Source organism: Mus pahari, chromosome 7 (assembly GCF_900095145.1).
Source record: "Mus pahari chromosome 7, PAHARI_EIJ_v1.1, whole genome shotgun sequence".
Classification (NCBI taxonomy): domain Eukaryota; kingdom Metazoa; phylum Chordata; class Mammalia; order Rodentia; family Muridae; genus Mus; species Mus pahari.
In genome coordinates, this window is record NC_034596.1 from 54,318,937 (window position 1) to 54,331,041 (window position 12,105).

Here is a 12,105-nt window from a genome sequence, read left to right on the forward strand (position 1 = left end):
CCAGGCGCCTAGTTAGTGCAGAGAAAACCGGTGTTGGGGAGCACAGGAGACACAAGACACTTATTTCCTCCCTCCTGCGTAAAGGACCCTTAAAATTACATCTATAAACGAAGCAAACCTCCGCAGAGACCCTTACAGTCTTCTCATTCAATTGACGTTTTAAAAGTAACTTCTCGATGTCAGAGAAAGGGGGAAAAAAAGAAGGAAAAGGGAATCTCAGCTGAGGAGGTGATTAGACAAGCAATAGGGGAACAAACTTCAGAGGAGACAAAGAAGCACAGACTCCTACTTTGATTATTCCCAATTTCCAGGCAATGCTTTGGAGTGGAGGGGAGAATTTCCAGGTGATTTCTCTTAGGTTCAAGGGCTTCAGGCCTCCCCCACCCCTATGTGTAATCCTTAAGAGGAGTTTGGGAAGGTAGAAGGCGACCTTAAGAGTAGAACTTTGAATCTTGTTTTCCCCGGGTGTCCCTGGTCAGGTTCTGAGTCGGATTTCAATAGACTAGCGTCTCACCTGGATTCTAAAGTCCGGAACACAGCCCTTTCCTCCCCAGATTTTAAGGGATGATACCCTGCCTCGAAATTCCAAGTCGACTGCAGTTTTAGCGCACTCCAAAGTATCCCGAGGTAGCATTTCTAAGCCTCCGCTCGCCGGGCTGCAGAGGAAAAGTGGACTCTACTCTTTCGGTGTGTGATCTTAGCTCTAGCGATTGGAAAGATAGGGGGCAGGGGCAAGAAAGTCAGTAGGAGTGAGTGACTTCTCCCTTGGTAAGGTTTTAAAGTGTTTGGAATGAAAACGTGTTTTACAGGTGACAACTGAACTTCTAGGGTATTCTCCAATCCCACAATGTTGGAGGAAAAGGCTAGAGGAAAGGGGGCAGGGGTGCGGGTTGCAAAGCCAGCTGTGCAAAGTTCAATGAATGGAGCTGGCCTGGGAGGGAAAAAGAGAAATACCAATGGAATCATTATGTCCCAAAGTTAATTATTTGGAAGGAAGAGGGGACTTAAAGAAGTCTGTTGTTAAATGTATTTGGACACCCTAACTACTAATCTTAGGTAGAAATAAAGCTTTTTAATTTGACTACTTTTTAAAATGTTCTCTCTACGGGGTGGATTGATTCGAAGGATGTTCTGAGCTCTGCTATGCTATTTTTGGCCTTACATTCTTAGTCTCCTGGGACTCTTTTGAGGTGTAATTACACTTTCAATTTGGGTAAACTTTATACCTAAATTTCAACATAATTTGATTACCTATTTAGGTCAGGGTGGCTTGTAATAATCTCTTCTTGCACTCAATTATCTTGAATCAAGGGGCATTTTCTAACTGCATTTGGTTGTAAAACACATCCACAATTCAAGCAAATAGTTAAATTTCAAGACAATTTTTAAAAGTGTATTAAATACATACTACATAATTTAAGCAATTTTATTTTCAATGAGATTTTTTCACTCTTGACATATTGAAGTGTCACATTAAAATACATTATAGCTAAATGTTCTATGATATTACTGCTAAATCAACAGAAAGCCAATTGATCTTGGGGAAAGGTTAATTAATTTGGGCCACAGGTCTCCTACTTTCGTCTGCAATGAAAAGAATTTCTATTGATCACTGCAGGTTTTTTTTTTTTTGTAAAGAAACTTAATAAGTATTTTCCTGGAACTAAGATCAATATTTTAAATGCCAAAACAACAGAATTTTCTAATTTTATCATTCTTGGAATTCTCTCCTGTTGTGGTTCATTCAAAACGGTTAAACTCGAGAAAAAAAAATGTTTATCAGTTTCAGTGAAATCCGCCTTCTGAAAAAAAGAAAACAGAAGTTAAGAATTCACTAGCATATGCTTATTTTCATCGCTTATTGTTTCCCATCCATCTTTCTGAAGTGTGGGAGGCCACTAAAGGACAATAGAAATTGGATGTTATCTTTGAGATTTGAAGGTGATCTCGGCCGATCTCACAGAAATCCGGTTGAGCTGCCTTCTGCTTGGGAACGCTTCGGAGTTTCGCTGCGCTAAATAGAATTTCCTTAACTATCTTGGGCTCTTTTGTTTTGTTTTGTTTTGTTTTGTTTTGTTTTGTTTTGTTTTGTTTTGTTTTGAATCAAGGTTTAAAAGGGTTTCAGAGCTGAGCTTCCAAACACAAGGTGAAAGTCATTATTGAGGCTCCCCTCCCAGAAAGGCGTTGCACTCACTACTCAAAGGCCTTTCGGAGCTACTGTTTACTCCGCGGCGTGGAGGATCCCACGGTCCCTGGAGCTTTGCACTTGGGTCAGTTGGAAGCTTTCTCCCTCCTCGCTGCCCCCGCTTCCGGCCCCTCCCCCATCCCGAGCAAAATTCCAAACTAAATAAATGAATAAATAAAAAAATATATATATATAAAAACCCCTCAGCTTTGGGCGTTTACTGAGCCCTGGACATCCACTTTCTGGAGGATGAAGCAGCGGTGAAGAAATCAGGGGCCCGGGGACTAAAACGGGGTGGGGGCGGAGGATGCCCGGGTCGTTCGCTGGCGGCGCTCTCCGGAGGGTCCCTGCGCGCCGCTGGAAGCACAGATGTTTTCTTCCTGGCCCCGTTGCGGCGCCCTGGTCGGGCGATCCGGCGTTTGTGTGTCGGGGTTTCCGAGGAAGGGATTACGCAGCGGGAGTGACTCGGCCAGGCAGGCCGCGGGGTGGGCTTGAGACCAGGCGCCCGGCCTCCTTTGTTGACTTTTAGGTCTGTGGCTCAACAGAAGATTTATTCGCTAGGAGGGGAAAATGCCCAAACAATGAAGAACTAACTGCATTTGTCACCTCGGAATGCTTGCGCGGTCCGCTCTGCCCCTTCTGCCCCGGCAACCATCTGTCCGGGGGCCCCCAGCCTGCGTGCATCTATAGGCGCGCCTTGTCCCGAGGTGGCACAGAGCATAGATGCAGAACCCGGTGCGAAGCCCACGGGGCGGGAGCACAGCCCGCAGGCGCCTGTGAGCCAAGCAGGACTCGACCGCTCTGGCTTCCAGCATCCTGCATCTCCTGTCCTTAGGGCGGCCTAGACCACAGGCACCTCGCCTCTTCAAACCCAGAAAACTCCATGAAGACTCAAGGAGCAAGAACTAAGACCTGCACAAACCTGGAGGAGAAAGGGACTGCCCGAAGTTAGACTTTCGTTTCGGGGCAACGTGAAAAAAGCAAAGGCCGAAGATCACGCTTTTGTATTACATAAGAGTTTGAATTTGCTGGCATTTATTTACCCGTTGTATGTGTAACTGTTGAGATCGAAAGCTTTTTCGTCTTTGGGATACGCTTGACGTCCTTTAGAGGACCTGGAATTGAGTTTTGAAATTACTCACGCCAGCAATTTCTCTTTCCTCCTTTCATTAGTCGCAGAGAGCAAAGCAGGGATTTCTGGATTTTTCTCAAGTGGCTACGTGGCACCCCTTCTCTCATCTAGGGAGGTAATTACGCGATAATTAAGCGACTGGCAGGGCTCTTTTTATCTTGTCTGTAGTGTGGAGAGCGGTGATCACAGTACAGGCTGCCCAAGTTCAAGCCCTGGTGAGGGTGGAGTTCACACACGAGGGCTCAGGCAGGCCGGCCTCTGCTTCGGCTTGTGCCTGTTATTGTTGGTGTCAATCCGAACAAGTCTTACAAAGAAATAGGTGGACTGGAAAGTGAGCCTGCTATCAAAGGAGATTAATGATTTTGTGATCTCAAGCAACTACGGAGTGTGAAGCTGCATTTCAAAGCTTCTTACAAGGCAAACAAGCCATCAGCTTTAAATTCTTAGAAACAATATTTTAAAAATATCTTCACAAAACACAAAACAGCAGCTACCCTGAGATACTCACAACGCCCCCCCCCCCCCGCGCGCAGGAATGAATGAACTGCCTTCCTCCCCATCCTCCAAACCCACTATGATAGCTAAGTTTTGTTTCCCTGTTAAGGCCAGGGTCCAGAGCTTGTGGTAGTAGATAGATAACTTCATTTTAGCAGATGCAGTTGCTATTTTATTCTTATTCAAATATTTCTTGAATTAGAAAAATAGGGAATTGATCATTTAATTTCAAACCAGGAAAAAAAAAAGACTAAAAAGAGGCACTGAAAGTTTACCCCCCCCCAAAAAAAAGACCCTCAAGCAAACATTACCGGTAATGATTAAAAAAAAAAAAAAAACAAACCCAAAACACTCAGTTCTTGGAATAGTGTCAGGGTACTTACCTGCTTTAATTGAATTCCTTTTGCCACATTTTACTAGTTACACATTCATTTAAGTTGTAAATGCAACCATGCAATCATTTTATTTTAATTATATCCCTGTTTTTCCTTGATATTAAATTTCAGAATTTGAAAAAATATCCCATTCAGAAGACCTACTTTTGGATTCTAATTAAAGATCTATTTTGGATTTTAAGTGAAAGAGAAAAACAGAAATTCTTTGTCGTTAACATGTGATTTATTTAAATTCCTTAACTGCAAATGATCAGGAACATATTCCACAGATTAAAATCTTGTATTATTTTCGTTATTGAAATCAAAATATCTTAATTACAAATCACATCGATAAAAATTAACATCTTAATTTGTCATTTTAACCATCACTTAAAGGAATTTCAGCTGTAAAGAAAAGGAGTAAACCATGCAATAAATTAACATTGAGAAGGCAAAGAGGAATAATAATGAAACCCGTTTGTCTAAAACTAACACCACGTCCAACTGTGGAAAGTGCATTAACACTGGATGAGCCAAGAATAGGATGGCAAGAACTAAAATGGCCACAATTGGGATTTTGGAATTCGGGACCAAATTTTGAAATGCATTTCTTATAACTTCTCTCTCAATAGTATGGTACTTCCTTTTTTCCCCTGGGGTGGGGGGAAATCCTTTAAATGGTATACATACACAAAAGCTAATTTTATACATGTGACCTCAGAATGATATGACCGTGATGGCTCTCTGAAAAACAATGAGCAGAATTAGGAGGAAGGCAGTTCCTGAAGAACTGGATTTCCAGGGTAGGTGGGTAGAGAGTGCAAGTGTGGAGAGGCATCCTTGTAACTCGGTCATTCAGGCAATTTTTGAAAATGTAGCATGTCTATCACCTAGCTATTACCTCTACGTGTTATGCAAAAGTGAACGAGGTCTTCATATCTGGGCATGATATTAAGTCCATAGACATATATATGCATTTCACTTAAGGATGTCCGATATATGAATGCATCCGTGATGTAAGGTGAAAACAAACCGCTCCACTGTGCATAACCGGTTTATACCTTCCTGCATAAAGGCAGCACTGCCTTTCAATACTCTCAAGAGCCGCTGCTACTGTCTACTTGGTTTCTTTACCATTTCCATCTTTACTGAGTTAAGAGTATTGACACAGACCTGTAAACTCGTGTGGTGGGCCTAACAACGACAACAACAACAAAAAAAAAGAGCACGAACAAATATTTTACAAACTTGACCATCTTCTTTTTAAATAAGCCCTGCATGGACTAGAATGTGTCCACAGGGAAAGGAGTGAAAGGGAGGAAGGGGAGGAAAATTTTTTATATATACATTTGTGGATCATTAAATGTTGCCAGAAAATAAAATGTTGCTATGGAGTCGGTAGTATTTGTAGTAATACACACAATGAGAGTTGAATACAATAATAAAGTAACAGTCCTTTGAACTGGGGAAAATTGTGCATGAAAAATAAAACTATTTGGAATTTTATTATGTGGTTGGTTTGGTGTGTGTGTGTGTGTGTGTGGTTTTGTTTGTTTGCTGTTGGTTTTTCTCTCCTGCTACCAGGTTGGCCATGCAGACAAAACCCTCAGTTCTGGGAGCTAGGAAGTATTTAGCACGGGTCTGGAATACACACCTTGGTAGTAGGCTGGCTCCAGGGCTGAGGGCTCGATGGGGCTCCTCGTGGCCACTGAGGCGCTGCCAAGGGGCAGACTGGCGGGCAAGGTAGCGCCATAAGGAGAGTACTGCAGTGCCTGCTCGTATGCCTTGAAGTCCAGCTTGTGCTGCTGCTCGGAGGAGGACATGAGGTTGTTGATGGAGAAGGGGTGATTAAAGGAGTAGTGGGGGTCCCCTTTCAGATGCAGCTGAGATTCGTGGGGCGCCAGGCCGTGAGCCGGGTGAGAGGGGGGTACAGATGCCAGCGCCCCTGGCCCGGAGCTTATGGGGGGCGCAGATGAAGACGCTGGAGACTTCAACTCCGAAGCGCCCCCTGTCGCCGTGGCCCCGCTGTGGTCCAGAGTCTGGGGGCTGGCGGCGGGCCCGGGGGCCGGCGCGCCCTCTAGCTGGCTAGCCTTTCCGTGCACACCCCGGTGAAGGGGTGACTCGGCGCTGGGGTTCCCCTGGCCTGAGGGGTCCTTGCGGCTTTCTGGGCCCCCCTTGGAGCCGCCGCCCCCGCTCCCACCTCCGGCCCCCGGCTGCTTCTCACACTTGAAGCGCTTTTGGCGGCGCAAGTAGCAGCCGTTCTCGAACATGTTGCCGGAGTCCGGGTGCAGCGTCCAGTAGGAGCCCTTGCCCGGCTTGTCCGGGGATCGTGCCACCTTGACGAAACAATCGTTGAAGGACAGCGAGTGGCGGATGGAGTTCTGCCAGCGCTGCTGGTTCTGACGGTAATAGGGGAAGAGGTCCATGATCCACTGGTAGATCTCGCTCAGCGTGAGCATCTTGCTGGGCGCCTGCTGGATGGCCATGGTGATGAGCGAGATGTAGGAGTAAGGCGGCTTGGCGTGAGGGTAGCTGCGCTTGAACGTCTTGGCGTCGCCGCCGCCCCCCGCGCGGCTGCGGCCCAGGTTGGATGGCGCGTACGCCATGGGACTCATGCACGGGTTCATGGCGGCCGCGTAGGGACCCAGGCCGTTCATGGAGGCGGCGGGCTGCGCGCCCATGGAACCCATGCCTCCCGGGCTCAGCGCCGTACCCATGGCCGTGACGCCCGCCGCAGTCATGCTGTTCATGGCGCCTGCAGAGCCCCCGGGCATGCCGGCCACAGCACCGGGACTCAGGCCCGCCCCCAAGCCCGTGTTGGCGTAGGACATGTTGAAGGAAGCCGGGGTCATGTTGCCGCTCGTGGTCATGGTGTTCATGGTCATGTAGGTGTTCATGGAGTTCATAGAGCCCAGGCCGGAGTTCATGTTGCTGACAGGGACAGAGGAGTAGGCCTGGAGCGGAGAGGGAAGAGGCCCCGAAGGGCGGGGTTAGTAGTGTGCCCCAGAGTTTGGCTGGCCCGGGGTGAGTCCAGGGCGAACTAACAGCATTTCTGCAAAGGTCCGGAAGTCCCCAACCAGGGCAAACTGTTAGGCGCCCTTCCCTAACCACGCAAAGATGGCTTACACAGCGGGGGCGTTGGGGGAATCCTAGCGCTGCAAGCAGAAAGATTAATGCTCACAGAAAATATGTCCCCGGGAAGATGCATAATCGCCTTACAAGCCTGGATCAGGGGCTGGCTTTTGAGGTCCCTTCATTTCATGCAAGGCAGGCTAGATCCAAGGATCCAACCCCAGACCAGCCGAGACAACTTGCCTTTCGGCCTGGTCAATTTTGAAATTCCGAAAATAGAATTTATGTCGGAGCCCTTGCTTCTTCACTTCACCCACACAGGCCTGCTTGGGTGATCAACCGGGCACCAGCTAGGCACCCACCCTGCGGAGGGCTGGCAGGCACTGCTGATCGCACAGCGGGATGCATCGTGCTGACTGCTGTTAAACTCTCACCCATATTGGCCTATTTGTCAATATGACCCTCCCTCTGTCCCAATTACTTATCTCCCAGCAACTGGCTTTGTCTTAAGAGTTGGTGCCAAAGATGACTTTCTGTTATTATATTTAGAAATAATGCTTTCCACCTACTTGTAACAATGGTAATATTTTTAAAAAGAAGCAAACTTATCAGTTAAATAAAGTTCTGGAAAAAAATAAAATGAAAAAAAAAAAAAGCTGCACACCAGAACAACGTGGCGCATATAATTAACTTTAGCGTGACTTTACATGTACAGCTCTTCACGCTATACAAAACCTCCCGTTAATTCTGTTACCTGTTTGTAGTCCTCTGGCAATTGCAAACTTTCGTAACACAGTTTACACACACACACACACACACACACACACACACACCCTGTAACTGATAGTTGCTGCTGCTCACACCAAAGCCTAGGCTTTGTAACTATACGAGTGGTTCGGACCAATTTAAAATTCCCAAGTGAAACTCTACTTACTTTCTCTTAATGCTATTCTGCTTCCTAATTCTCAGCTTTGAGATGTAAGAAAGCTCTTTCCGTGGGGGTCTTCTCTGGTGTGCCGAGGTGACTGCATCAAAATTAAACCCCTGAAAGTGGTCTGCGCTCCTACTAAAAGTCATCAGTAAGCGAAATCTCCATCAATAGCAGTCGAGAGAATAACTAGGTGGCTAAAAAACAGAGTCCTGACATATAACTGCTTATCTGGTAATCTAACAGAAAATATTGACGTCCCTAAATTTATATTCCTCAGCAAATGTAACTCCATGTGAAAGCATAAGAGATGGATAGATTTCAAAAAGAAGACTCAAAAAGATATGGTTCCCAAAGAAACACAGAAGCTAATAAATAAATCGCCGCGAAGGTCTTTTCGGGCTCTGTACTTTTCTGTACAGATCTTAAAGTACTTTGGGATTTATTTCTAGCCCTCTCTCCAAGATCGCACGAGGCTTTCTCAGTAAGCGCTTTCGATAACGGTAATTACACTTTTGAAGGTAATCGGCAGCTGTTTCTAGAAAATACTTTTAATAGGTAGTGGCCCTGCCTGTACCTGATTTTCCTCGCAATGCTTTTGTGCACAATGTAAAATAAACCCAGTGAACATGCCACCAAGGGGACAATGAAGAGAAACAGGTTCTTGGCCCCGAGTTCTGGAAAAAGATTCTGTTCGCACTAGCGCCACCCAGCGGTCCTAGAAACGAACGAATAGACACTTCTACAAACGGCTTTTGAAGAATAAGTTTTAGAAAATTTAGAAATCATTCATTACGAAAAACTCCAACTTCTGCAGCAGATCATTTTTATCCAAAGACGTCGGCTAATTACATGGTGTGACCGAGAGGCCTCCCGGTAAGCGAGCACCGACTCTCTTAGTTGTTCTTTACTCAAGCCAGAGCCCGCCCGCCAGTCCGCGGCTCCCGGGGCCAGGCTCCAGCCCGGGCTCTCTACCAGGCAAAGACAAGTGCTTCCCTCCCGGAGCCGGTGTTTTCAAAGCCCAGAGTTTCCCAAAACTCTCCGCTCGTTGCAAGAGCCAGGACCCAGCGGGCAGCGGGCTGGTCGAGAGGTCGGGTGGGGGCCACACTGGGAGCCGCGCCTCGGGCGAGCCGCCCCCACCCCGCCCGCCCCAGTCCGGGCAGGAGCCCACCTCGCCCGGGTCTCCCCGGACACCGACTCTGGGGACGTCCCGCCGCCTCCCCGCCTCTTACCTCCTGCGTGTCCGCGTAGTAGCTGTTCCAGTCGTTGCTCTCATGCCCTTCCATCTTCACAGTCCCTAACATCCTGGAGCCAGCCCGGCAGACACAACCATCCAACCCCGTGCGGAGCGACGGGAGGGTGCGCTGCTCGGGGCGGGGGAGGGGCGCGGAGCCGCTGCGGTCACCGGAGCGCTCGAGGGCCCAGCGCCACCCGGGCGAGGAGGAAGCCCGGCGCTGCGGGGCGCGGCGTGCGCGGCGGCGGCGCGGCGGGAGGGGGCAGCGCCGGGGACAGGAGGCGGCCGCGGAGCGCGGCGCCCGGCAGCGCCTCCGCGGGAAGTGAGCGGGCGGCCTGTGCGAAGCGAGTGCAGTTGAGCTGATGTGGATCTTACGTCGCCGGAGTGCCCACCTCCTCGTCCTCTCCCCATTTGTCCGCCGCACAAAGACGCTCGCACCTACAAAGCCCGAGGTGCACCTGTGAGGCGGCCGCCCGCCAGTCCAGCCGCCGCGCCTCCCGCCCCGCCGCGCCAGCGCCGCGCGCCCCCCGCGCCCCTCCCGCCATCCCCTCCCCCAAACCTGGCCCTCACTTTGTTTACAAAGCAGTATAATTGGTTTAAGCCTCGCGGCTAGGGAAAGAGGAAAATGGGGCGGGTGTGTGTGTGACCCCCTTTGGAAAAGGAAAAAAAGAAAAAGAAAGAAAGGGGGGAAAAAAGAAGAAAAAGAAAAATAGGCGGTGCCTGGAGGACAGGCCAGGGCCCTAGACCCGAGCTGTGCTGCCAGAGAAGGACCAGGGTTGTGGCGTCAGAGCTCCAGCGACAGGATCGTGCTCGCTGAATGACCCCGAGTTCCCTCCTAGAGGTGCTCACCACCCCCTGGACCTGACTACGACTCCGCTCTTGGTCCTTTTGGCTCCTTTGCTCCCCTCATCCCGATTCTTGACCCAAAGTTCAACCTTGGGAGACTACCCCCCACTTCCCGGCCTTCGGGGCTTGGAAAGGGGAAAAGCCCCACTTTTGCCTCGTCACTAGAAACCCAGTCATCTGAGTCAGCCGAGCAGAGTGACGTTAGGCCGACCTGGGCTCCTGGCTAGCAGAACGGAGGCGCTGCCACGAAACTCGTACCTGCGGCTAAGAGCAGGTGAGTCACAGCACCGTTTTATATTTTTATGACATAACTTTTTTTTTCCGCCTCAGTCCACTCCACTCCCCTTGTCATCTGTAGCGATCAGAAAGAGGAAGAAACTGAACGCAGATGTTTGTGTGATAAGGCAGGCGGATCCTAGTCAAGCCTGCCTCTCTCTGCCGGGCTCCTCCTCCTCCTCCCCCCCCCCCCTTCTACAGCCTCCGGGACCGAGCTGGAGGCGACCGTCTGGTTTCTGATAGAGAAAGGTCAGGGGGAGGGGACATCTCGCTAAACACCGGCATAAACTGGGAGTGTATGGGCCTGGGTGCTGGAACGCATCTGCCACGCTAAATGAGGTGCCAGCCTGAAGCTGGAGTCAGACCACAGTAGTGCCAGGTCGTCTCTGAGCTGGAAGAGCAGGGCTAGGGTATCAGACTCTCAAAAGGTCCTGGGTAACTGTGGAAAATTCTCCTCCACTCAAAGTCGCTCGCTTCCTTCCAGTTCTTCCCAGTTAGTGGCTTGCCCTGGAATCCAGCGGAAAGAGACTAACCAAAGAGATTAGGCTAGGCAGAGTGTGCGGTAGGTTTGGAGAAGGTGCTTGCCACCAATTGACTGCAAGTGTTCGTGGAGATGTATGTATACTACCTCTTGAGTTTCGAAGTAAATGTGACTGTGCGGCCCCTCCTGTGTGTTGCTCCAGTCTGTAAGTGTACTAGATTTCCATTAGAAACCACTGAGTAACTTTAAAGTCACCAAGAGACTAAAATATTCTTGTTTTGCAAAGCTGTTTTAAAGGTAATTAATCTCATGTGAAGGAATGTGTTTTCACTTGTCTTCCAAATAGATACTCTCTCCCCCCCCCCCACTCCGTGCTTTGTTCTTTTAAATCTTTCTTCCTTGAAATCTGGCAAGAGAATCAGGTTAAATCCTTGAACCAAATAAATCTCTTAGATCAGTAGGAGAGCAGAGTAGGTGAAGATGTGTAGTTAAGGAAATAAAAAAGATAAAAGCATTGGATTACAATTCCTTTTTGAACAAAAAGTGTGTGTGTGTGTGTGTGTGTGTGTGTGTGTAGACATCACATTATAAGCAAAGGAATGAGAGTGAAATTAAATCCTCCTGGAACACAACAAGGCTGACAAACCCTCCCCAACTGCAATTTGCCCCTGTGACTAGAAGTCACTCCCATCGACTGTGTAAATGTACCTGTGGATATGTGTCAGAAACTAATTCTTTTTGCAAAGTTCCCAGTGACAGCAGGATCTCCGTTTCATCTGTAAAACACAGGGATGCATAGCTTCCTCGGTCTGGTCCTGGGGACTTCCAGCAGGGCTAAGGAGCCCCCTTGTTCCTTCATGGTTGATTGTCTGATGCCCTCTTGCCTTTCTACAGCAGCTAGCATGACTTGGACGTTTCCTGTGGGTAGTAACAACTTAGTAATGGCTATATATAAGTGTATAACAAGTTGATGACTTTTGGGGGGGGGAGGCTCTGTCATGTGGAAGGAGTTAATTAAAATATCACAGGTCCTTTCAGCCCGGTTTCCAAATCTACTTTGCCCCCTTTTCAAGTCTACTTAA

The 12,105-nt window shown here is 48.6% G+C and overlaps 1 protein-coding gene across 1 annotated transcript; it reads right to left on the bottom strand.

The window, feature by feature from the left end:
• Nucleotides 1-4,411: 4,411 nt before the first annotated feature.
• Foxa1 (forkhead box A1) lies at nt 4,412-9,864 on the bottom strand. The gene is made up of 2 exons (XM_021202143.2): nt 9,419-9,864; nt 4,412-7,140 (listed from the first exon to the last, which is right to left on the bottom strand). Exons 1-2 carry the CDS (start codon nt 9,488-9,490, stop codon nt 5,806-5,808), a joined length of 1,407 nt encoding a protein of 468 aa, XP_021057802.1. The 5' UTR covers nt 9,491-9,864; the 3' UTR covers nt 4,412-5,805.
• Between the last annotated feature and the right edge of the window lie 2,241 nt (nt 9,865-12,105).